At 35.6% G+C, this 26,506-nt stretch overlaps 1 protein-coding gene and 1 long non-coding RNA gene across 5 annotated transcripts in view; one reads left to right on the top strand and one right to left on the bottom strand.

Moving 5' to 3' along the window:
* LOC136357797 (uncharacterized) overlaps nt 1–14,452 on the top strand; it is a 418,230-nt gene extending 403,778 nt beyond the window's left edge. Inside the window, exon 2 of the long non-coding RNA XR_010742956.1 lies at nt 14,375–14,452. This is a non-coding gene — a long non-coding RNA (uncharacterized lncRNA). The remainder of the gene's footprint in view (nt 1–14,374) is intronic.
* The window catches only part of TDRD3 (tudor domain containing 3), a 93,838-nt gene that overhangs the window by 9,557 nt on the left and 57,775 nt on the right, over nt 1–26,506 (bottom strand). For 3 of the 4 annotated variants that reach the window (XM_066313365.1, XM_066313366.1, XM_066313368.1), the window contains 5 exons: nt 26,082–26,222; nt 24,985–25,141; nt 24,257–24,382; nt 15,349–16,187; nt 13,241–13,366 (listed from right to left, as the gene is read on the bottom strand). In XM_066313365.1, the coding sequence (XP_066169462.1) occupies nt 13,241–13,366; nt 15,349–16,187; nt 24,257–24,382; nt 24,985–25,141; nt 26,082–26,222 (1,389 nt within the window). Of the gene's footprint in view, nt 1–4,032; nt 4,136–13,240; nt 13,367–15,348; nt 16,188–24,256; nt 24,383–24,984; nt 25,142–26,081; nt 26,223–26,506 lie in introns of those variants that run through there. The other variant, XM_066313367.1, reaches the window with a different exon arrangement.

Genomic DNA, 26,506 nt, shown 5'->3' with positions numbered 1-26,506 from the left:
CTGGTTTGACTTTTATGTCTCAACCATCAAGAGCTTTGCTGAAGTTTTTAGTCCTAGCTTCACCCCAGTAAAATAGTAAATTAGGTAAAACAGTGGTGACAGAACTGTAAATGTCAAATGCATTATGGCAACTATTAGAAAATTTAAGTGTCCTCAAAAGGATAAAATTGACTTGCTGGATGGTACTGTACGATTTACTAAGAAAACTGTCATTTTGAACTCCAACTACCCAATTACTGTTTGTTGCCATTCTATATGGAAGTAATTCCTACCCATTTACAAAATATTTTTATCTACTATACTAGTGATATCTTTCTCCTTCACTGTTTCTCAAATTCTGAGGTTTTGATGTACTATACAAATAAAACTCTACATTGTACTTTCGAGCTCTGTAAAAAGCCTTTTATCCAAGAGAGAAGATCAGTTAATATTTCCCTAATGTAAAAACAGTCAATTTTAAGAGCTACTGACCACATGGTTCAACAAACTTTTTCTTTTAATGCCATTATAAGTGCTGTAATAGCATTTTTAAAAAATAGAAAAATAATAAAACATATATCCATTGTTTCCCTTATTTACACTTAGAAAAAGGAAATTATCCTTATGAGGACATGTCTTTTTCTCCACTTAACACAGATGGGCCACACACAAATATGTTCCTAACTATGGCATGTAAAACTAAGTAGCATGGAACTAACCCATAATAACTGTTGCCTTCCCGTGTTCTAAATAATAACTTCAAGATGACCCTTCCCTGAGTAGTCCTCTCTTTAGCATCTGAAATAAATTAATGATAATTAATATTTTCTGTTGACTTTTATGAACCAAACCTCAGAAAATTTTATATGTTCTTGGCCAGTTTCTGTAAAATTCTATAAAGTACTCTCAGGACCAGCAATTTTTCAACTAATGCCTTATTTCACATCAATTAAAGATACTAGATTTATAATAAAATGATTTGGTTATCCTGAAATATTTAATATACACCATTAATATTTATTAGAATTATCTCATTTTTCCTCTGCTGAAAATGTAAAAAACCTGAGCTTCAAAACCAGCTGATTTTTAATTGATTTTACTAAAACCATACACATCCTGAGTTTCAAGTGAAGTTATAAACATTAGAAAGTAGCAGAAAATCAGTAAAATTTTCAGAAAAAAATCAAGAAATAGAAAATAAATGGATGTGCAAGGAAAAGAATTACATACTTAATCTGAGACAACTAAAATCAACATAACAGTTAACTTGGAATTAGATTTTTTTTTATATTTCATTGTTTCAACTGTGGAAACGAAACATCCATTTGTTTTCTCAATAGATAATTTTTTATTACATTTTAATAAAACTAGGATAATGTAAGCCTGGGGCATGATTATCCCACAGACATATTGCTGGGTACCTTACCTCTTAAGGGTATTGCACAGTTTATTCATATTTGCAGTCATTCACTCTGGCACACATGCAAATAAACATGCAACTCTTACTGTGCAGTTTGTGTTGAAATAAACAAACTTTCCTGAAAATTTGTTACTGTGTTCTCAATACAGGAAAAAGAAACAGATTTTAAAAAATTCCTTACAAGTACATATTTAAGCCATCCAGACCATATCCCTTTCACCAGTGAAAAGCTTCTTCAGTGAGCAGTATAAATATCAAACTATAAATATTTAAAGGTTTATTTTCGATTTCTAAAAGAAAAGTTGATACACTAAAGTGAGATATTCCATATAAATTTACACAGAACCAATGGACATATCAGGTTTTCTCCATTCATCCAGAAAAAAGCCACAAACTGGAAGTGTTTTTGTCAGGCTGGCAATATAGACAGTCGTAAACTATAGCAAAAAAGAATACTTGCATAGTCTGGGAAAAAAAATCAGCAGTTTTTCTGCATGAAGTGCATTTATGAGAACAAACACACAAGTCCATAGAAGGTGGGGGGGGGGGAGGGGGAAGTATTTGCTGTATTGCTGAACCTGTTTTAGCACATAAACAGAAAATCCTGCCAACATAAATTTCAAAAAGAAAACTGTCAGTGATATCATGAGAAATTATTTAATGCTTTCCTGTTAGGACACAACATCACTATCTAAAACATAAAGGGAAGTAAGAGAGTTTTGGTCAGATTTTATGCGAAAAAGGAGGCTGTATGCACAATCTCATCCATGACAGAATTTGTCATGTGAATCGCCCAAGTCCCACACAGAGGTGCATATTTAGTAAACAAACACATACATGAACTTATTTGTGAATGATTGACCGCACACAAAAAAATTAGAAAGTAAAACATGGCAAATTTTATTTCCATAAATATACAGAAAACTTCTAAAGAAGTATATATAAACCAACACCTAATCAAAAACCAAAACAAAATTGCATACAGGTAGTGCAGGAACACAGCAAAAGAATCTTGAAACAAAGTTTGCCCGTGAGACAACACAGAACAGTCCCATAAAAAAAAACAGTATCTTAATTTGAAAGTACTTATAATTTGTATGCTTTGTATTTTAAAATAAAATTTGCCAAACTGCACCTATATTTTAGCTAATAACCATGATTTTAAAAAAAATAGACCATGTCATCCTGCAAGTTCTACAACAGGTTCAAAAGAAGATGATGGGAAAAATATGCTTTAAAACATATTAGGAACTTTTTATGCTGCTACAGGATAGAACAGTTGGTGGGTGATCACAAATGGTGTTCCTCATGGCTCAGTACTGGGACCAGTTCTTTATATATTTATCAGTGATCTGGATGAGGGGATCAAGTGCACCCTCAGCCAGTCTGCAGATGATACAAAGTTGAGTGGGAGTGTTGATCTGCTGGAGGGCAGGAGGACTCTGCAAAGGATCTGGACAGTCTGGATCAATGGGCTGAGGCCAATTGTATGAGCTGTTCAACAAGGCCAAGTGCCAGGTCCTGCACTCAGGTCACAACAGCCCCACAGGCTGGGGGTAGAGTGGCTGGGAAGCTACCCAGTGGAAAAGGACCTGGGGTGCTGGTTGACAGTGGCTGAACATAATCCAGTGTGTGCTCAGGTGGACAAAAGGGCCAGTGGCATCCTGGCCTGTATCAGCAACAGTGAGGCCAGCAGGACCAGGGCAGGGATTGTCTCCCTATACTAGGCACTGGTGAGGCTGCACCTTGAGTTGTGCTTAGCCTGGAAAAAACAAGGCTTAGGGGAGACTTTATTACTCTCCACAGCTACTTTGAAGGAGGTTGTAGCAAGGTGGGGTTCAGGCTCCTCTGCCAAAAAATAAGTACAACAAGAGGAAATCACCTCAAGTTGTGCCAAGGGAGGTTTAGACTGGATACGAGGAAAAATGTCTTCAGAGAAACCTTGGTCTTGGTCAGGCCTTGGAGCAGGCTGTCCAGGGAAGTGGTTGAGCCACCATCTCTTTAAGTATTTAAAAGACCCTTAGATGTGGAATTTAGGGATATGGTTTAGTGGTGGACTTGACAGTGGCAGACTAATGATTTTACTCAATGAACTTCAAGGCCTTTTCCAACCTAAGCAATTCTATGATCCTAAAACTGTAATATCCAATCTTCAATAATTTTTACATCTACACAGTAAGTTAGGAAAAAAGTGAAAAAAAACCAACCCTACCAAATTTTCCATGGGAAAAAGTAAAATCACTGCATAATAACCCTGTATCACCCACCAATTTACTCATGTTCACAAGTATTTCCCTTCCCACTTTGATACAGAAAGAAGTCCATTTCCAGGTTGAGTGATGAACTTTTGTTGAGTAGCTTACTCCTTCAACTGGCCTGAACTTGTGAAAGATTCAGCTCTCTCAGTGGAGACTCAGCTTCACACCTCCCCCCAGATACTGATGAAATTCTGTGACCTACGATGTGATTTCCATCAGCTGGGCCTCAAAATGCCCATCTGTGAGGATTGGTGATGTAATCTAACATCTGGCTGACATCATCAAAGAGGCTGATTATCCATACAGGGGAAAGATGTGAGACTGGAATGGGCCAGGAAGGAATGCAAGGAGGAAGAGAACACCCATAAGTCCACATCCAATATCTTGTAAAATTTTACTGTCAGTTTTAGAACATTCAAGAACATTCAGGAACATTCATCAGCAGTGTCCAACACTGAAACGGGACACTGAGGGAGCTCTGTCAAGAAAGGAACAAAGAGTATGGCAATAACTAAACACCATTTTCATTTGCTCCTATTCACCTTGTGACCCACAGTGGATGTCCTGTATGACAACATATAGTCTAGAGGAAGAAAAAAAATGACCACACCAGAAAAGAGATGAAGAGAAGGAATAAATTAAAATAGGAAACTATTACATAACTATGCAAACCTTTTCTGCAAAAGATTTTATCAACTAGAGCCTGTATGAAATAAGCTCTCAAGATTTTCACTAGGAAGTCAGAAGCAACACTTCTAATTAGGTACCAAAGGGGAAACCACCCTCCCCCCCAAAAAAAAGCCCCATAAAAAAAAAAAAAAAAACCAAAAACAAACAAACAAAAAAAACCAATTATAAACGGGCTTCATAAGCACAGGAGAATATGAACTGAGCCATGAGATAGTCCCTGATATTCACCTGCATAACCAAATGTTTCAAGTTGGAAATCAGAAGATCTTATCATGCCTGATGCTCAATACATGTGACATACACATTAAATACACAAAACATGGATAAAAAGTCCCTCTGTATAGCCATCATGTATTTATTGCTTTCTTATTAACCAACTCTCATTAGAGAATGAGAGTGAGAGTTGGTTAATAAGAAAGCAATATATTTACAATCTCTCCCTTTTGGCAAAGGTCTCTTCAACTCAAAGATAGAACACACAAAAAAACATACAAACCAACTCCCTCGACCTCCTTCCTTCTCCCCTTATTCCCCCCAAAAAACAGCCCCAAAAAGTAATTTCCTATGTTCTAACATTTATGAAGAAAAACAAATCACCTTGCCAAAAAAACGTTTACTTCATGGTAAACTTCTTTTTTTGGTTCTTGTATTATAAAACATTTCTTTTTTAGATATTATTACTGATAACACCTGCAGGTTAATCAAACAAGGAAGAAAAACACTCAAGCATTCCAAATATTAACCAACCCTGTATAAGGAGACTTCAGTACATTAAGTAACTTATCTATTGAACATGTGCTATATACATAAGAATGAGTAAGATCTGGAATTACACACACATACCCCACATGCTCTACTCTCTGATGATTATATTCATCATCCCTTCTATTCTGCAATACCAAACCAACAGTATCATGTCTCCCTCCCTTAGAAAGCAACCAGTCAGGAATATTATATCAATTCCTCTAATTTCCTCTTTAATTAAAATCCTTTGAATTAATCTGTGAAATGTGGACAAACTCAGAACATGGGAAAGTGAAGAAGACATGGGAACCAGGAGAGAAACAGTGATGGCAAGAACAGTCCAGATATTTTTACACAACTAACTTCTTTTACTCAACATATTTAATCTCAACACAGAGAAAGCCAACCATAAAATCTTTCAGAATTCTCAAAATGAGATTCTGAAGAACTTTAATCGCACTAGAGCAGGATCAAAAACAATACTTTAACCAAGTAAAGTTATGCTATCTCAAAACAAAACTGCAACTCATTTTATAGGCCTATTTAGTGAGGAACAGCCTCAAAATAAACAACTCAAGGAAGAAGCCCATGCAGTCTCCAAATAATGAATTGTCATTACATGTAATTAATGCCATTACAACTAATAACAAGGGGAGAAGGGGAAGAACAGTGTAATGTTCTACGTGTTCTGCTTTAACTGTCACGACTATTTTCAATAATCATAAACCTCAAAAAGATTAAATCCTTAATCTGATTTGTACAGCTGGTCTGATGACTATGAAATGCTCAAGGTGAAGACACAAATATACTTTACAATGTCTAATGATACAAGCAGAAAATTGAAAGCCCCTGGTTTATGCCCATTTGGTAGAAATTACCTCCCCAATTGAAATTTGCCTCCTTTTAGTTTTCTAAAAAGCAAAATGCAGTTCTTTAACTTTTTGCATCCATGTTAGAATATAGACAGATGTTCACAATTTAGCTATTCCTCTGAAAGTTACTAGCCCTTAGCTGAAACATAGTAACTGACGTTGAAAAGTGATTAAAGTCTCAAAAAGTATGTAGCTTCCCAGAGGATAAAGGTGCTAAAGAAAAAAAATTACTAGTAGTTGATCAGAATAAGTGGTTTCCAAAAGTTAGTCTCTAAATAATTCCCCTTAAAAGAAGGTTAGGGAAATAAATAATTACATAAAATAATTATCCTGACAGAACTTGAAGGTTAACTGTGTGTAGGAGCATGTATGATGGTGTATTGTAAAAGATACAATACAATTTAAAGCAATATTTCCAGTGAGTACAAAAAGTCTCAAGTAAGAATAAAAAAATGTTTAAGACAGACTGAAAAGCAATTTTTCAGCCTAGGAGGACATGGGGAACTGGTACCACCACATCTTGACAAGATGGAAGGTAAGGCACACCCCAACAAAATTACTGCCTACAATCTCAAGTGCTCTCATAAAGCTAAAAGATAGCCTTTTGTAGAAACTAAATTCACAGTAGTTATGTTTTAGATTAATTTTAACAGATGTCCACCATCACTCAGGAAGAGGAGTAGTCCAAAACACTCAGCCTTCATTTAATGAATTAAGTCACTGAACTATTTTGAACTGTAAAATTATTCTGGAGATTTTCCTAACAGTACAGAAGCCAAAGAATTAAAGATATCAAAGTCTTCTCTGATGCAGTACTCAGGGACATTTTTTCTACAGGAATCTTAGAACTGGCTAATTAGACTGCAACATTCTCTTTTACAAGCCTTTGCTTTTTGTGTTGTCAATGAAGACAGAAGCTAGATAAGAGATCCAACCAGGACATGTTTTATCTACTGCGCCTACCTAATTATTCAGAGGGAAAGATTTCCTGCTTGACACACAACACAAAAAGATCACAGTGTGATGCCAAGGGCATCCAGGCCTATGAGCCATAAAGAAACAGCATCTAATCCTTCAAGTAGTTATTAGCTTGTCATAAAGACATTTGAATGGGTCTAACACCTCCATAAAACAGGTAGGCAAAAGACTTCTCCAGCTAAAAGAAGCAGCTGTAACCCTTCATCATTTAGTGGTTTTCAGCACTGCTCTTTACACTGCTGGGGAGAGGTTCAAACACCTTCAAAAAACTAACAGGAGTTTATCTCTTCACTTACCTGAAATGGGACTGGTATGATCAAGCCCTGAATTATAGTTTAAGGTAATTTGACACACACAGAAGTTCTTAAAGCCCTGTGACAAAGACACAGTGTTATCAAACTTGAACTCTGAACTGTCTGCCAGGAAGAATTAACTGCAATCCAAGATCTTGTTATTGGATCCTGAAGGGTTTCCTCTCTCAGCTCACTCCTTGCTGGAGGAATGAGTTGAGAAAACCTGCCAAGTGGATCTTCAGTCTGCACAGAACAAAACAAACTATAGAAAAACTAGGAATATGTATATTTATGCCTTAAAAATAATCTTTTGCTTTCTTAAATCCTTACACAAAAATACAGTGCAAGATACTGCAGGAAGAGGAAACTAAGCTAAAGTATAGGCTTCACTTCATAACCAGAATTCTTAAGGAATTAAAATAATTGCAAGGAAAGAATCTGCAAGAATTCCAGCTTGTTTAGAGAACAATCAGTTAGGCTATAACATATATAAGTGAAACTGCATACATACATAGGGAACATGCCGATATTTATTTCCTTCACACAGCAGTAGAAAACACAAAAAGGTAATTGTAGTGTAAATAGGGTGGAAAAAGGCCTATGACATTACTAAGGAAATAGAGAATGGAAACAAAGCAAAGACTTATTTAGCTTTGGGGGAAAATGTCACAAGATAAACACTTAGAATACACATTTTCATAATTTATTAAGGGGAAAATATCCTACATATTAGAGAATAAAATTAAGACTTAGAGTTTAAAGTATTATCTTGACTTTATTTTTTTTTCACAGAACAAATAATTACGTGATTTAGGAAGGTCCCTTCATCACTTTTCAGTTGTTAGTATAATTTTACATCGTTTACAAGAAAAAACAAGCAGTTCTTACTTCTACAATGGCGTTTCAGTGACTTCTTTTTATTCAGATTAAAATACTTTAATTGACCCCTGCTACATTGAGGGAACTAGTGGAATACAGTATTGTAGTGTTACATACAGGACACTTATAAGAACTCTAGAATAGTGGAATCCAAATGCAGTTTTATTATTAAAAATATTTATGAACTGAATATCTAGGACATATTTTTCAGGCACTAAGAAAAACAATAAACAGTTCTAGTGTTCTTAAATGTGTTTATATTAGCATTGTATGTGATTATTGAAAAAAAATCCCCACTACCTTTTTGGTTTACCTAATGCAAAACTCAGCTTTATCTTCTAGTCACCAGAAAGAAAAATAACTGCATGTAAGGTGTCAGACAGACCGAAAACTTATAAGAATTCTGGGCAAACTGGATAATGGACAGTACAAAATCAATTATACTTTTTCCATTAAGGTTGTAAGCACAATGTATTCTGAGAATATGAGGCAGAGTTGACCTACAGTTAAGAGAAAACAAAGCAAAAAACTCACCAAAAAACCAAACAAACCAAAAATCACTTATAAGGGTTGCCAAAAGCAGACCAGAAGCTGAGGTGCTTAAATATGTAATGTCATGAAAATAAGGTCACTGTGGTACTTTGGCTGTTCTTTCAAGTGACTAGCCAAGCAATGTTTTGCTTTGCTTTTTATTCTTCCTCCCAGTGGTATACTTTCATCTGTTTGTATTTGCTGGACAAAAAATTAAATTCAACATAAGTACCAAACAAACAATACTGAAACAAACAACAAAGAATAATTCTAAGACAATTCTAAGACATAGGCTAAATTTATACCTTAATAAAGTTTACTATGTTTTCTCTCAATATCAGCAACTCTCAAAAAGGAGTCTGAACTAGGACATCAGAACTCACATACAGCCTATTTCAGTACATAAAAGTTTTCAGTGGAGACAACGAAAAAAGAATAAGAATCATCTAATCTCAGAATATGCTGAATGAGGGAACAACAGTGATCATCAAGTCCAACTCCTGGCCCTGCACAGGACATCCCATTAATCACACCCTGTGTAGGAGAGCATTGTGCAAATGCTTCTTGATCTTTGTTAGGCTTGATGCTGCAACCACTTCCCTGGGGAGCCCTTTCTAGTGTTCAATTACCCTCTGGGTGTAAAACCTTTTCCTGATATCCTCCCCTGACTCATGCCATTTTAAGCCACTTCCTTGGGTCCTGTCACTGGTCACAAAAGTGGAGATAGGTACCTGCCCTTCCTCGTCCCCTTATGAAGGTGTCAAAGACCTCAAGGAGGTCTGCCCTGAGATTCCTCCAGGCTGAACAAACCAAATTATCTCAGCCATTTCCCACAAGGCTTCCCCTCAAGGCCTGTCACCATGCTTGTTGCCCTCCTCTGGATGCTAATAGGTTAATGACTTTCCTACATTGTGGTGTCCAAAACTGCACACAGAACTCGAGGTGAGGCTACACCCAGAGCAGAACGGGACAATCCCCTCCTTTGAGTGGTTGATAATGCTGCACCTGATGCCCCTCAAGATACAGTTGGCCCTCCTGGCTGCCAGGATACAGTGATGACTTAACTTGCCATTGACCAGAACTCCCAGGTCCCTTTCTGCAGAACTGCCTTCCAGCCTCTCATTACCTAGAGTACACACACAATCAGGGTTGCTCCACCCCAGATGGAAAATCTAGCACTTGTCCTTGCTAAGCCTCACACATCTGCTGAGTGCCCAGCCCTCTGATTTGTCCGGGTCTCTCTGAAGAGCATCTCTACCCTCGAGGGAGTCAACAGCTCCTCCCAATTTGGTGTCATTGGCAAACTTATTCCTTTGAGACCTACGTCTAAGTAGTTAATGAAGATGTTGAAGAGCACAGAGCTGAGTATGAAGCCTGCAGAACCCCACTAGTGACCAGTCACCAAAATTCTGATGCCACCCTATTCACTACAACCCTTTGCACCTGACCTAAGAGCAAGACCCACCACATGATGTGTTTATCTAGCTGTCGGCTGGACATTTTGTTCATAAGGATACTGTGAAAGCATCAACAGCTTTACTGAAATCCAAAAAAAATTACATCAACTGGCTTTCCTGGGTCAGCTATGTAGGTTACCCTGTCATAGAAGGAAACCAGGTTTGACAAGCAGGATTTCCCCTCACAAAGCTGTGCTGGCTGTGACTGATGAATATACTGTCTTCCAGGTCTTTTTCAATATCTCCCAGAATAATCTCTTCCATGATTTTACCAGGCACTGAAGTGAGACTGTAGTTTCCAGGGTCCTCCTTAACCTTCCTGAAAACTGGGACAGCGCTGGCCAGATTCCAGTCAGCTGGGACCTCTCCAGATTCCCAAGACCACTCAAAAATCATTGAGAGAGGTTTTGCAATTACATCAGCCAGTTGTTCGAGAATTCCTGGATGAATCCCATCGGGCTTCATAGATCTGTAGGGATCCAGCTGGACCAGCAGATCCCACACAATTGCAGAGTCAACTGCAAGTTGATGATTCTCGCAGTTATAGCTCAGGGCACTGAGACTCCCTTGGTCCATCATCCCGTGTTGAAAATGGAGGAAAAGAATGTGCTAAACCCCTGTGCCTTGTCCCTGTTTGAGAGGTGATCATCCTTGTCCTGTAATGAGCTGATGTTATTTTTACACCGCCTATTGCCATTACCATATTTGAAAAAAACTCTCCTTTTTATTCCCCCCCAGATTTCTGGCAGCTTCAACTCAATTTGAGCTTTGGCTTATGAATTTTTTCCCTACAGCAGCAAGCAGCATCTCTATATTCCTCCCATGACACCTGACGCTATTTCCACTGAGCATACATTATCGTTTTTTGCTATATTTTCAAGAGAAGATTGCTGTTCAGCCAAGCCAGCCTTCTGCCTTGCCTGCTTGACTTCCAACATTTGGGAACTGCTTGCTCTTGTGCCCTTAGGAGGTGATGTTTAAAAACTGACCAGCACTGATGGACCATCTGCAAAAGGGACTTTACTTAGCCATCTGAAAATTATCTGGAACAACTGAAATAAAAATCTGCATAATAGTTTCAGTAATACATGCTCCTTTGGGCCAATAGCATTGATCAGTGAAAGAAAATTAATTCTTAAAGTCAGTTTAAAATCTGTTTTGTTCTCTTATAAAGAGGAAATACAAGCAGGTTACTTGAATCTGAAGTCAAAGAACTAAGCAGCATGGTAACTTCATTTTGCATTCATGCATGTTATCTAGATTTATATATTAATATAAGAACACTGAGACAAAGAAAAATGACCAGCAGTGTTCAGCTTAAAAGACAAATCTGAGTATCAATGGGTGATTAAGAACTGCAAATGCATAATGAGGATTATGCTTAGCACCCAAACACAAAGAAGTGAAGAGGTAGAAGCTAATCAACTTTCTTCTGCAAAAAATCCTATAGCTGTAAAGATCTTCTAGCAACAAAAGAGTAATTGGTCAGAAAACAACCCATTAAAATGATGTTTACTATGAAGATGTTGATTGGCATTTATCTTGTGTAACTATAATGATCTGAAATTTCGTTGTTTGAATTTATATAATTCAACTAGGCTACCTTGAGAGAGAAAAGAACCTTGAGAGAGGCATTTTCCACTTCTGAATGGACTGAAAGTCCTTGGAAATTCCTCTTTTATCTCCAGTGACCACAGAGGAAGCCTCAATAACTCAATCAGGATGCAACATGATGTCAGGACTATGCTACTTATTGTCACAATCACCTCTCTATACATTGTCCCACCTTTGTGTCAGCTTTAACAAACTAACTCTGAAATAAAATAAGCCAGCCTGGGGGAACAAGATCGTGGTCCATTCATTCAACTCATCCTGTCGCTACATGATTTACAATCCAACATGGGAGTAGAGGGATGAGGAAGAACACACGGTCAGACATAGGCCAAAGAGGCAGGGAAAATGACCACTTCACTACTAGGATCAAGCATGAAATGGCCCCTCACTACCAGGATCAACTTAGTCTTAGTATTAGTCCAAGTTCTTAGACTGAGAGAGCTAACATTCAGTGGCTTAAAGTAAAATAAAAGCCACTCCTCAAAATCAAATAAGAAAAGTCTGATTATTAACCCAGAAAAAGGGTTAAAATAATACAGTCATACAGTAAGTAACTATCATCTTACTGGTCAGCTAGTAGAACAAAAAGAAGGGGGGGAAAAGGGTAAATTTTCATACAAACAGCAATGCATCAGCTGGAAGAGTTTTGGGTATCTTTTTAAGTACAAAATGGCCATCTCAGAGGCACCTGAGAGCTATAGGCAACAGTACCACTGGGAAGAAACAGTATTTGCTCAGCCTCTGCAGCAGAAGTAACATGGTTCTATGACCCAAAATGTAAGAACTTAAAATAAGCACAGTCAACGCATCATTAAGGAATCTATATGCAAACATGTATTTTTTGTGCAGCCTTTTATAGTAAGAGTAAACAGCAAAGAATTGTGCATTCCTGGTATTTTTTTTAATCGAAATGTATCTCTTGCTTCCATGATATTCACTAGTAAGGCCTTTTGAAATTTCCAACTTCCATAAGGCTAATACATTCTAAATTTCATGAAACAGATTTTGATGCATACATGACCACTACAATATTTGGCAAAGAAAAAATTATTGAAACAAGAATAAAATCATGATACAAAATAAAGGGATACAGACACCTATTTTTAGTCATACATACACATGTAGTGAAAAGCTTCAGAACATGTTTTAAATGACTGTTTCCTAATCCTTACAGAACAACATACAATGTACATGAAATAAAACAAAAAATTGGGTTGAATAGAGTAAGTAACAACTTTTAAGAGAGAAAACATGCATAAAACTGTTTGGCTGACAGATCAATTATTCATTTTCAAACAATACAATTGAAATTTATTATACAGGAACAATACCACATCATAATACATATCTATCAGGTTTCATATAGACAACTAAAATCTGAGATTTTGTTCATGTATTTGCGCAACTATTTTTCTACACATGTAGGTAGCATTCTTTGCATGAGTAGGCATTAAATGCTTAAGAGTTACATATTTTGTACAGACTATGTAATTTATATTTTTTGATACAATTTGTTGTCACATACCCATGTGTCTGCATGAACAGGCCTGATGTTGCTGAGAAGAACCTCTTCATAATTTCCATAATCACTGAATTTAACAACTGCAGTTGTCCCAGAAGAATGGAGAGCTTCAATTTCTGCCCGGTAGAACTTAAAAGAGAAATTTTCAAAGGTCACAAAATACAACCAGAAATGGCACTAATACTTAAGAATTTCCTTGTCACTTATGTCTCTGTGTGTGTGTGCATTTAGTCTTAGACAGTATTATATTTTGTTTTAAATTTGTACCAGATATGAAACCAGGTATCTTAAAATTCCACATGGCATATTTCAAGGACATGGCAGAATGTATTTAGAATACTCATTGAGAAAACACACAGCTTATTTAAGTAGACTAAGCTTTTTAAAGACCTGTTTTCATCGCTCTGAAAGTGGAACAAATTCATCACTAACACAAATCCTGCTGCATACAGAGAAATCCTATTGTAAGATGTTTACTTAAAATATACATCTGTAAGTGCTTATCAGCCATATACTGACATGGCTTGCATGTATGTACTTGTATACCCATCTTATCACATAATAAAACATGATAAAAATATGGTGAAAATATGATAAAACTGCCCTTTCAAAAAGTCATTTTTCTAAACACAAAACTTGCCTTTTTTACATTTATGCAAATACAGCTTTCTTGAAGGTATTTAATCACTTCTATGTGACTGAACACAAAGAAATCATTGCCTCCTAACATGGTAAAGCTCAGTACTGCATTTTATCATCACATTTCAAAACTGCCCTAGAAGTGAGTAGTGGCATTTACTTTAACTACCAAGAAACCAATTGCTGCCCAAAACACACCTTCTAATCTGCTGAATACATAACAATCTGGGATTATCTCAGAAGTATTTATCTGGCAAGGTTTGTGCTTTCCAAAATTTCAAGATCTCGTTTCACAGTTGCGCAAGTATGCTTCTCAAAATAGGAAACAATTCAGTAATATGCCATTGTACTTCAGACTAATCCATCCACTCAACTATATATTCCTATTTGAGAGAGTCAACTGACTGTATGTTGCCACTACCAAAAATCCTCCATGGTTCATCATTGGTTTTAGTCATACCAGCAAGAAAGAGAAAAAAATAAAGCTATGCTGCTGAGCTAATGCAGACAAAAAAAAAAAAAAAAAAAAAAAAAAAAAAAAAAAAAAAAAAAAAAAAAAAAAAAAAAAAAAAAGAAGGAACGCGCTTATAATAAATAACATAAAGTAAACATAACAAAAATTCTTAAAAGGCGTTAATAAAAGATACTTAAAGAACAATATTTAAGGTAGTTCTTAGATTATCAGAAAGGGTCAAAACCCAAAGAAACTACCCACGAAGAGTGGCAGAGAACTCTTGAATCGATGATGACCAATCTAAAACTTTCCTAGCAAAGGAGAAGAAAGCAAAATGCTCTGCAGCAAGAGAAATCTTATTAATGGGAAAAAGAGCTGAAAATAAAGTTTTTAAGCTTTTAAAAAATCAGTAATAGAAAACTATCATGCAGCATAATTAATTTGTCCACAAAATCTTTAGTTAATAGCATATAAGTGCTAATCAAAATTAAGCCTTTTGCTGTTTCCATTCTGTAATGATTTGAAGACAATGTTTTTTACAGGTTTTTTATAGTTCCATTCCTGCAGACTTTATTCCTCCTTTGTGCTGCTAAAGGTTGCATGCTGACTTGTTCCAGAAAAACGTTATTACACACATCTACCATTACAGACATTCTAGATAGCACAGCATCCTGGTTTTGTTCCTCAGCATAGAATATGGGCACCTAGATCCACATTCATCCTTTCAAACTTTCGGCACTTAAATCAAATGTTTCAGTGAGGAGTATAAGTCATCCTAAACTCCACCTACGTGAGGAAAACAAGGACTTGTTTAAGCACTTAAAAAGTTTCATGCAATGAATGTAAGTGACACATGTCATAAAGATAAAAAACAGAGCACAGAGCTAGGCAAGAGGCACACAACACACCTATGAACAAAGGTTATGTCTCTGTAGTAGTGTGCAAAATATCTCCCTCACGTGCATAAGAGAATATTAGAGGTACAATTTGAGATACTTCTCATTTGGCAAAGGCATACCTTGTTGTCTTCCCAATAAAGAGCGAAACATTCATCCCCTGGTCTCCAACTTTTTCCATACTCCATATGAATCGATGGTTCCAATATTTTCTCTGGTTTGATGGGCCCAGTTCTCCTTTTGGGACCGGTGTTGTAATACAACATTTTATCATCAAAAGACGGGATTGCAGTGGGTCCTGATGATTTGATAGGTCCTACTCGTCTTCCTTTCTGATGATGCTCAATATCTCCATTTGGTACAGGACTAAAATTATCAGTCCTACTGGGATTTTGGTAATCATTATTAACACTAAAATGTTGCTCACTTTTTACCATAAAGGCTTCACTACTTATTGTTCGTGCCTTCCTATCACAAAAATTTTCAGAATTGTGTGTTTGGTTTTCTCTTTTCCCACGTTTCTGGTGATTGTTGTCTGTTACATCTTGAGCAGCAGAATTTTCCTTGAATTCTGTGAAAGACACTCCTTTTCCTACTCTGTTTTGCATGTTGTTATCCCTTTTTTTGAAAGTAATATCACTCTGGTGAGTGGTTATGGGATAACCCAAATCCTTTGACCTATCATTTCTAGGATAATGTCTGTCACTTTTATTTTTTTCATCTGTCCAGTGTTCTAAAGAGCTGTGCCTTTCAGGACCTCTGTTTCTTGGTAACCCACCACTTTCCAAAGCCTGCCTTGAATTCTGAAAATCCTTTTGAAAACGAGGGGGTTTCTCATTCCTTGGTTGTCTCATGTCATTGCGAGAAACGTGTCTTGAATGATTCTCTTTGATGCCATTCTGTTCCGTATTCATAACTTTGTGCTGTACTTGATGTGTTGGCTGAAATTGCAACTTTGGTTCTAAAAAGAAAAGAATTATTTCAATTAACATATTTCACACAAATACATTTTAGAAATACTGTTTCAGACTAATAAAGCAACAGGACTCTTTAGAAATGTATGCACCTCTGTGACATGGAAATGGAATGCTACACACAGGGAATTAAGCAAACACATTTGAACTGCAATTCCTAGTTATTGGAAAATATACACTACTCTGGGCTGTACTTAGAAGCAAACCACCTATGAGCAAGAGAAAAACCAAGCATAAATTTCAAGATTACTTGTTCCTCCCTATGGACATCAACAACTCACTTGAGTAAGAGAAATTTAAGACAGAAAAAGAGAATTCTAAGATGGAGAAAGGAGGAGGGAGAAAAATTAGGAGGAAAAGGGAATACTTCTAATCTGAATTGAAACTTTCTGTAAAAATACCTTGTTAACAGCCATTCAGGACAAAAAAAAAAAAGGCAAGAAACAGAAGTGATAAAATGAACACAGATGGCAAAATGTAGATAACAAGAATAGTAGCAAAGACCAAAACTCTGCAGACTCTGATCAGTGAGCCATAACAGGACCTGCTCCAGTGTCGCCTTTAAGAGCTTCAACCAAAACTCTTAACTGATGAGAATAAAGACAAGATTACGATGAATATCATTAAAAAGAGGAAACATGTTATGGCCTGCTGGAGAGGAAGGGAGCTGCGGAGGAAGGAAGCTGTGGGTATCTGTGAAACTTTTTATGGAATTATGAGCTTTTTAGGCAAACATGGAATTTTTAATGGGTTATTTAGGTGAAGAGTAAAAGGAGGGGAGAAATGAAGATGAACCCAGGAAAAAAGAAAGAAGAAATAAGATTAAACAGGAAATCTGCAAGTAAATAGGCTCCTGGTCAATACAGTCCTCCATGTGATCACTGTAACCTGTCTCATCTCTTATTAAATTCTCTTTCTAAATTCTCTGTTGCGTATATGAGGGGACATGTTTTTAAACCTACTGGCAAATTTGAGGTAGGATAAGCTGGTAACTGGGACAAGGAAGACCTAGCAGCTGAGTATTGGAGAGATCATGGGTCTTGAAAGCCATCTAGCAGGGACACTCAAGGTCTGGGCTCACACTGTGGCCAGATCTATATAAAGTACATTCACCTACCAGCTCCAGGCTGTACCAGCCAACACATTGGACCAGAGGTGTCTGAGGCGGGTACCAGAGGTCGAGGTCTCCTGGCCAGGAGAGACTCACATGAGTGTGTGCATGTTGCTTTCTGGTTATGAGATCTGCTAGCAGACTTTAAACTTGATGGAAAAGGAAAACATAAATCCATTAAAGGGATTCATGTTTACATAAGCAATTTTGTACCATGTGGGCAGCTGCAAAGCTGTCATTCTCTTGCTTGTGTCCATGAGCTTGGGCCTGCACGGGCCTGGTGGGACTATGCACTCAGGCTCTTATATGCTCCCATGGAAAGGAATGTTATTACTAGAAACAATGAATGCTGATACCTGACAGCAAATGTATCAACTTTCACAATTAAATTTAAATATAAGTTTTACCTGGTTGGTTTTTTTTTGAGAAAAAAAACTTTCAAGCATCACATTTTTATTAGTAGCTCATAGATTTTTTTATCAGTTTAATCTACTATATTGCCCAGTAAGAATCTAGCTCAATTTTTACATTTATTTGACCCAGCGTAACTTTTAGAAGTCACATTTATGTTACTAAAATGACCTAGTGTTTTTCTTTTTAACACAACAGAAGCATACATAAGGCTTAGCTTGAACCTGATCTTGGTAAAAATATTTCTTACTCTATAATTTATTACTTTGAAATCCGTCACATTTTTAATGCATTAATAGGTAAATATATACTACTCAAAAAGACACAAGAATTTCATAAAAATGCATTTTCTTTTTAAAAATGCAAATTTGCATAATTTTTTTTTTAGATTAAAACTTTTTAAATTAGAAGTAACCTCTTCATTTCTTTTTTACAAATGAGACATGAAAACAGTTTTTCTTTACTTTATATAAGTAACTTTTTACTAAGTATCTTCATTACACTTCTTCACTTCTGTATAATACCAATCTTACAGACTTCCTATCATCTAGAAAGATTTAGACTGTTAATTAATTAATTAGGAAGTTTTGTTCACAACATTCATAATTTATACCTCTTCTCTTCTGGTAGTAAAACACTCAGGCTTCCACTCTTTGTAAGTCCAACCTAAGCTCTTAGGTCTATTCCTAATGTTAATTACACAAGAAATGACTGAACAGTTCAATGATCCCTGAATGTTTACTCCCTTGTACACACCATCACAGAACAATGCGTATAAAGCTCTAACCTAGCTCACTATAAATTATCTTATTTAATATCCTTTAACATTAAATTCATTAAATTAAAGTCACTGTTCTTAAAAAAACCAGGAGCGGGTTCATGACTAGATTGGGCATGGTAATACTTTCCTAGGTGGCAGGATTTTAGGTTTGACTTAGACTCGAAACATTTCCTCTTCAGGACTGTCCTTTGCCCTTTTTCGAAATGAATTAACATTTCCTGAGCTGAGATGGCTAGTGACAGTACTTAGTACATATAAGGTACAAGGACAAATGCATGCAGAGCAGTTACAGTTTAGTTAAAGCCTCAAGGAAAAAGCAAAACACAGACATATCCTTCTAGAATTCAAAAAAGTTTACTGAAATTTCTATTCAATTTCATAGCACGTAATGAGTAATTTTAGCCATTGTCTACGCAACATAATGTGACCATAATGTAAAACTAACAACCTGATTTGCAAGTGTGCTGCATCCTTTGATTACAGTTTATTTTTTTAAATAGTATTGCAAAGTTAAAATAATACTACATGTTAGACAGCAGGTAAAGTGACTAGAGAATTTCAAAACAGTGAACTCGGTTATTGTTTTCTAGGTCTCTTTACTGTGACTTACAAAGGCTGAGTGAAACATCTGACTTTTTTTAGTCTAACCCTAAAGTATGCAAAATCCAATAAACTTATGTTTTCTACAGAGGTGCAGTTCTTGTGCTAAAAACTTCCCTGGAGACCGCATCATACACAGCAGCCTTGAATGAGCAGGACACATTTACTGATTGACTGACATTCAAGCATTAATCACTCGCAAATGGAAATTGCCAAGTAACAGCAAATGTTACTCTGTCAAAAGTAGTAAACAAAAAAAGGCAGGAAATGAAAACAGCACTGGTTATTCGTGTATACATGTGATGTCTGGCCTGATCACCAAAAAACTGAAGGAATTCTAAAGTTTCTTTATGAGAAATAGGGATCGAAAAAAGCATCAACGGATCCTACTCACAAGTTGCCTACCACAACTGCTTCTACATCCTGCCCCAACTCCAACAAACCATTAGCAACTGTTCCCAGAAAAGCAATGCTTCCTACAGGGCTATAACAAATATTAATTTGGCATTTAACAAGAAAATTTAGTAAGCTACTCTCAAACAGTGAGATAGGTTAACCCAGTCACTATCATTGTAACCAGAGGTTTGGGAACATGGCCTGGAAAAAATACATTTAAAAATTAATGATAACGTTCTTGTCATCTACTTGGAAGTTTTGAGATGATAAGTAGTGTTTGTCAGTCTGGAACCCTCATTCACTTACGTTATTCATTTTGGCTTTTGTATGTGATGACGCAAGAGAACCATACAAGACAAATCCTCTGATAACAAGAAACCAGCAGGACCTGTTGCACTTGGAAATCCCAACCAACATAATTTATAAAGCACTGCTCAATGCACAATGGAATTTGAAGAGTACGGTTTCCCGTGGTCCTCTCCTGTGGATTTTATCATGTTTATCATGTGGGTAAATTCAACGACCATGGCCTTCCCACACTGGTGGCAATGTTTTGGGTTTTCTTCTCTCGAACTGAATAATAATTTTATGTAACTGTATGGAAGTATATCATTGAACCATTGAACAGCTACCTCCAGGGCATGTTCTACCTCGTATTGGCCGAAAGATTAAAAAATTAGAAGAGAATTAGTTATACATTTGACACACTTCGTGTCAAGAAGTAAAGTTTGCATTACTCAATTGCTTTGTCAAGTTAAATAAATATCAATATAATTCTTTCTAAAATGTAGCAACACTAAGGAATGGGGACCTGAGTGCATGTTTCTGTTGAAACAAAATAAATACAAGCTGAGAAGAATTATAATAATGAAGTGGACAAAAAATCCAAAACATTCTGCATTGTATTCACTACAAACTTCAACTAACTGGATTAAAAGGCTTAAACAAAAACTGATAATTTTTAAATTATTCTTTAAAATGTATGAAATTTACTATATCTGCCTCTTTTATATTTAAAGACAAAATAAAACTACGAGTCTTATAACATATATCATCAATGTCAACATACAACAAATATAAGTGATAGTCACAATTAGCTCTGACTGAATTTCAATTTTTAGAAGGCTGAATAAGAAATACGAGTATTATTCAGTTTGGATAGCATTCCGTGCTTGTTGAAAACATGGCTACTTCATGGCAGATTTCAAATGTAACAAATTTCTTCTAACTCCAAAAAGTCAGACTGTTTTTTTCCCCTCCAAGTGCCCTCGCTCCCAGATATTCAAACAAATTGTGTGACTACATAATGAAACAAATATTTTTAATTACACTGCATTGCATTACCAATTTATTTCAAACATTTAATTTATTTGGGACTAGATAAAGAATAATGTTCATTATTCCTTAATACTATAGCCAAAGTTCTTGGTATCATCTTATTCTCTCTGATAATCCTTGTGTTTACTTATTTAAGCTGGCAAAGATAGGTGAGTTGTTCCTCATAACAAAAGAAAACAATAAGGAGATTACTGGAAAAAAATCTTTTGTGTTCAGTAGCAGAAATTAACCAAATGCAAGCATAGGCAGCTAATTGAAAGCAATTTTATCTACTGTTTGTGTTATCTCTTGCAGTCAGGCAGTTTCTGTTGCCAAAATTTAAACTACTTAATTTCAACACAGAAATACTTTTGTAGGTGCCACCAACCATTCACAGTAACAAATAAATAAATAAATAAACATGTAGTTTAAAGCTAAGGATATGATTCTTTTAATTCTTTGTATTTCATTTAAATAAAGTATGTTTAAAGTGTGTTGTGTTTTAAAATTAAAGAGCTGGCAGACCATGGAGTCAAGTATTTAATACTTTTGATAATTGCAATTACTTAAACCAATATTTCCTTAACTGAAAAAAGGAGATAAAACATAAAAAAATTCATCACAAGATATCACTTATGGGGCAGAACACTAACATGCTTTCTTGCAACTAATATCTACTCCTTAAAAAAAAAAACCAAACAGCAAACAACAAAAATCTTTATGTGACATCTTAACTTTCAAAGGCAATACAAGTACCTCCTAAAAAATACAAAGGTATTTCAATTAATAAATATTTTTCTACTTGGTCTAAACACAAGTATAAAAAGGTACCAAATTAAAAAAAAAAAAAATCCAACAACAGTTCTGCAGTTCCTGCAATAGAACCACCCAGCCAGAATTTAATTTAGAAATTTTCCCCACTACTAAGGTTTCAGGTGCAATTAGGAACAGTAGATGAAAAAAAAAGGAGGGATGCATAAAGCAAATCAATCCTCTGCATACTTGAAAAGAGAAACAATTCTCTTTTTGAGATACTTTCTCTCCCCTGATCACATAAGATTTTGAAGAAAATTTGGTGCAGTACAGGATTAAAAAGTATTTAGCTCAGTTCAGCAACCCTGTCTTTTGTTGTTTGGATTTTACATCAACTCTCAGTTATTTAGAAGGAATTACATCCTGACTAAAGTGTACTGGACTTTAATGCTAGCCATAATGATAAATATGGCCATTCCAGGTAATTATCTGCTCCTGGTCATACACAAACATGTAACAGTAGGGGTGTGCTCATTTATTCAAAACCACTGTCCCTATACAAACCTTTCTTTCTGAATACCAAAAAAAAAAAAAAAAAAAAAATTTAGAGACCACACAGAACAGCAAGAAATACTTGTTCTGCCAGAAATACTGCAGAGCAATCTATCTATCTTCTTTTATATGTAATATAGCACAGTATTTGGTGAATATAAATGGAGAACAACTTGCCAGCCTGAGCACTCCTTAGCGTATTACAGTGCAAGAAAATCAATGAAGAGACATTCTTGGCTTTGTAACATTACATATTTGAGTTGTTTCAATCAGTTTGTCCAATGTGCCTTTCATTTCTGACCAACTTTTCTAATTCTAGGGGAAACTACATGTCTCTACTGCTCACAGATGAGAGGATTGAATTAAATTTAAGAGGTTCTAGTAATATATATACCCTGTTTTCTGCAGACATTTGGATACAGACTCCGTGACTGAAGAGTTAAGTATGGTCCCTGCAGATAGATCACTCAGCAAATAAACCCCTGTCATCTCAGTGTGAATGGAACTTAATAATAATTAAGAATTTAACTGAAATTATTTTCAAAGGCAGAGGCAATAAAATGGCAGAAAATTAACTTCCAATATATGACTTTAAGAATGTGTTTGAATTCATCAGACTGCAGAGTTTTTCTCAAATTTAGCAAGGAAAAAATCACTTTTGAAAGTAAAAAATACATATGCCTATGTATTTCTTGAAATATCCATTTAAAAGACTCTGAAGGCAAAGCAAAACCTGGCATAGAAATAGAGATGCAATCCTATGGGCTATACACACTCAGTAAGGAAAATAAAAGCTAAGAATAAGAAACTAAGCAATCACTTCAAAGTCTTACAAAATACAGCATCTACTTCTTTCTCAGAAAAAAAAAAAAAAGGCAGAAAGATTGAAAAGAGTATTCAAAATAATCAGAACACTTTCCAAACTCTTCAAAAATGCTTGAAGAGTTTGGGTTTTTTCAGGGAAGTATGGTTCAGTGATAGTACACTGGACTACATATTGATCAACCAGCTAAAGTGAGAAAAACCAACATAGTGATAAAAAACATAAAGCAAAACCCCTGTGTGTCATGCTAGGAAATATGCCAGAATCTTTGGTAACTGAAGGAGTATAAAACCTTTAAAAAGTCTCAACAGAATTATGTTTTTCTTCTTATGACATTTATGGAATCTTTTTATTTTTATTTAAGAGAAAAAAACAACTCATAAAAGTGATGTGCTTTTATCTTTAAATACAACATTGAAAATTATAAACTGAAGTAAATGTAATAAATAAATCTACTTTTTTACTCACACAACACTATGCTTTATTGTCTACACACATGTACCAAATCCAAAAGATCATATAAATCCCCTAAGCAATCAGTAGTATCATTTTTAAAAAGCAATTCACTCATTTCACAAATCTTGATAAACTACTATTACCTACTTACTGCAAATCACATACAATAAGAAATTTATATAACCCACAGGGATTATTTCTTTTGTTTTCCTTTAAATGTCTTTCAGTCAAACATAAAAGCCTTCTGTAATATATCAATATAAGCACAAAAAGTATCCAAAGAAAAATCAATGTTTGCAGTGTAAGCCAAAAACACTACCACTGTTTTCATTTCTGTTCACTGTAAAAAATCTAATGTATCTTTGGTAAGTAAAATGAGTTGCCAAGAAATATCTCAAACATCATTCCTTATATCTGCGTTTTGAAAATGTGGTTATATTCATTACCTGAGCAGTTTACAAAATTGCAGCAGCTAATGCAGAATGCTGGTGTATTCAAGTTATTTCCTTTGAATATTCTGATTTTTGATTAATCTAGATCTTGTGATTTAGAAGACTTATGATATCATAAATGAAGATTCATGATTCAGGAAGAATCCAAACAGATTAACAAACTGTGATTTATGTCATCTTATTCCAAATTACTGACTTTTAGACATCTAAGCACCATGGAGAAACTTATTTGACCTTTTTTGAGAGGAATAATTCTCCAAGAACTCTTTTTTTTTTTTTTTTTTTTTTTAATGACTGACTGTGGAGGAAGTTCTAGGAATCAACTTTTAGATGATAGAGTAAGGAAAAAGAATTCTACCTACACTATCCAACTTGTTCCAGATATATTAATTTCAGTAACTCACCCTCTACTGTTAGAGTACCCATTTTGGATTCCAAGAAATCAAACAGTGTGCTTGGTGCAGATGGTCTGGCATTTCCTAGCTCTTCTTCATCTTCAGGTCTTATTCGGCCTCGGCCCTTCCCCTTACCTGTAAGCATTAAAGGCTTTTTAGTGAAAGGGCAGTAAAAAAATAAAGCACAGATATGCTTTCATTTGATTGAAAAAATGTTTGTATCTCCTGCCTTTGAAAAATTCTGCCAAAGAAAGGCAGTGATAGGACAAGGGAGAACCATTTTAAACTAAAAACTGGAGAACTTCAGATTAGGTGAGAAGAAGAAATTCTTTACTATGAGGGTGATGAGGCACTAGAACAAGTTGTCCATAAAAGCTGTGGATGCTCCATCCTTGGAAGTGTTCAAGGCCAGGTTGGATGGGGCCCTGAGCAACCTGGTCTAGTGGGTGGCCTGTCTGGGAGATGGGTGTGGGGGAGGTGGAACAAGATGATCTTTAAGGCCCCTTCCAACCCATGTTCTTCTGTGATTCTAGGATACATACTTACCATTTAAAGCTAATTAAATATTTGACTTCCACAGAAGCCTTTATTAGGGATTTGCTTTCAGGCTTGCAATGCATTTAACTTGCAGGAGAAAAGAATATGCAAATATGCCCTTCTATAACTACATTAGTAATCCACCATACACAAATTCTTTGGCATGTAAACAGCTTAAAGCACCTCTTTGCAAGCTTTACCTCTAGGTGGTGGTCCCTGAATGGGTTTCTGTTTACTGTTGTTCAGAAGAAAATTTAATGCTGCCTCTAGGCTGTTACTGTTATCCATAAGTGCCTGTCTTGCTGCTTCTTTGCTGAAACCCATCTCTGTTATGTGTTTTAGAGCCTTTTCATCAACCTGTAATAAAGGTACACACAGAAGTAATAAATACAACACACTATAAACCCACAAGATTTTACATTAATTTTTATTTAATTTTAATTGAAACAATATTTCTTGTTTTATTTATTATAAATATTTAAGTTTTATATAAAATCTTTGCATACAATCTCAAAAGAGCCAGCTCATCAAGGGATTTTTTTACTAGTAGTATGGTTTTTATTCATTAGTTTTCAGTTCTACTACTACAGGCTTTCAAGCACAAATTCTCTTGGTCTATATGAAAACTAAAAGAAATATCTCAAAATAATATGAGCATCAAAACTAGCCATCTGTTCCAGTTTGAACTCTTTCACAACTTGCAGACAATGCAAAACCCAGTTACTTTTTAAAATACAGAGAAAATGTAATTGGCTAGAGGTTTTACACAAGAAAGCAAAGAAATGTAATTTACTTCTGCAGAAACGCAGGCTCCGTTATTCCAAACTGTATAGAGCATGATGACAGAACGTCAAAATAGGAATCACAAGTACAGAATTAAGTACAGAAAATAACATTGCACCTGCACCAAAATCATATCAGTTACCCATCGACTTCAACAGCTGCAATCAAAAACATTCTTAACTTGAACCCCATGAATATAATACTCTGTCTACAGATTCAAAAACAGCCACATCGAGACCCTACAAAAAAACCCACAAAACCCCAAAGTGAATGGAATCTACCATCTAAGACACATATTTAAATTTTGCTGAATAAATGTTTAGCCCAGAATCACAGTGAAACTCTTAACTATCTCAGTAAGGTACAAAAGCACCATAAGTATTCTAAGCAGACCTCAAATTAATTGAAAGGAAAGTCGTCATTCCTCAAGTTACTTTGATTTTAGTCTTGTTATATCTGGGGGTTTGTTTTTATTATTACCCATTTAAGACTCCATTAAAGTCTTCCATCTTACCAGTTCTCGGTAGACACCTTCATTCTTCCCCTCTGGTTTTGCTATCTTCTCTTTCTGGAACAGTTCCCTGTTTCGATTCCCTCCAGCACTCACGCTGAGATTGCTTCTGTTACTACCACCACCTCCTCCAAATGTCTTGGTCTTTAGATAAGCACAAAATACCATTTCAGCAAACAGAAATAATGAAAATAAGCCCCAACATTTAGCTAGTAGAAAAAGTGCAGTACTTTTGTTGCAGCAGTTTTTTGGGGTTTTTTTTGATTATGCTCTGAGTCAACAAATAAAGCACTAATTTACACACACACACAGACAAACATGAATTTATTCGTTAGCAATTTTTCCCCCTGTGCCCAAATGAGGCTGTAAAAAGGGTATATAATTCTAGCTGTTACAACTTGCTAATCAGTTTTAGAAATAAATTATAA

Source organism: Sylvia atricapilla, chromosome 2 (assembly GCF_009819655.1).
Source record: "Sylvia atricapilla isolate bSylAtr1 chromosome 2, bSylAtr1.pri, whole genome shotgun sequence".
Taxonomy (NCBI): domain Eukaryota; kingdom Metazoa; phylum Chordata; class Aves; order Passeriformes; family Sylviidae; genus Sylvia; species Sylvia atricapilla.
The sequence above is the reverse complement of the archived record's forward strand: the minus strand, read 5'-3'. Positions and strand labels throughout refer to the sequence as shown.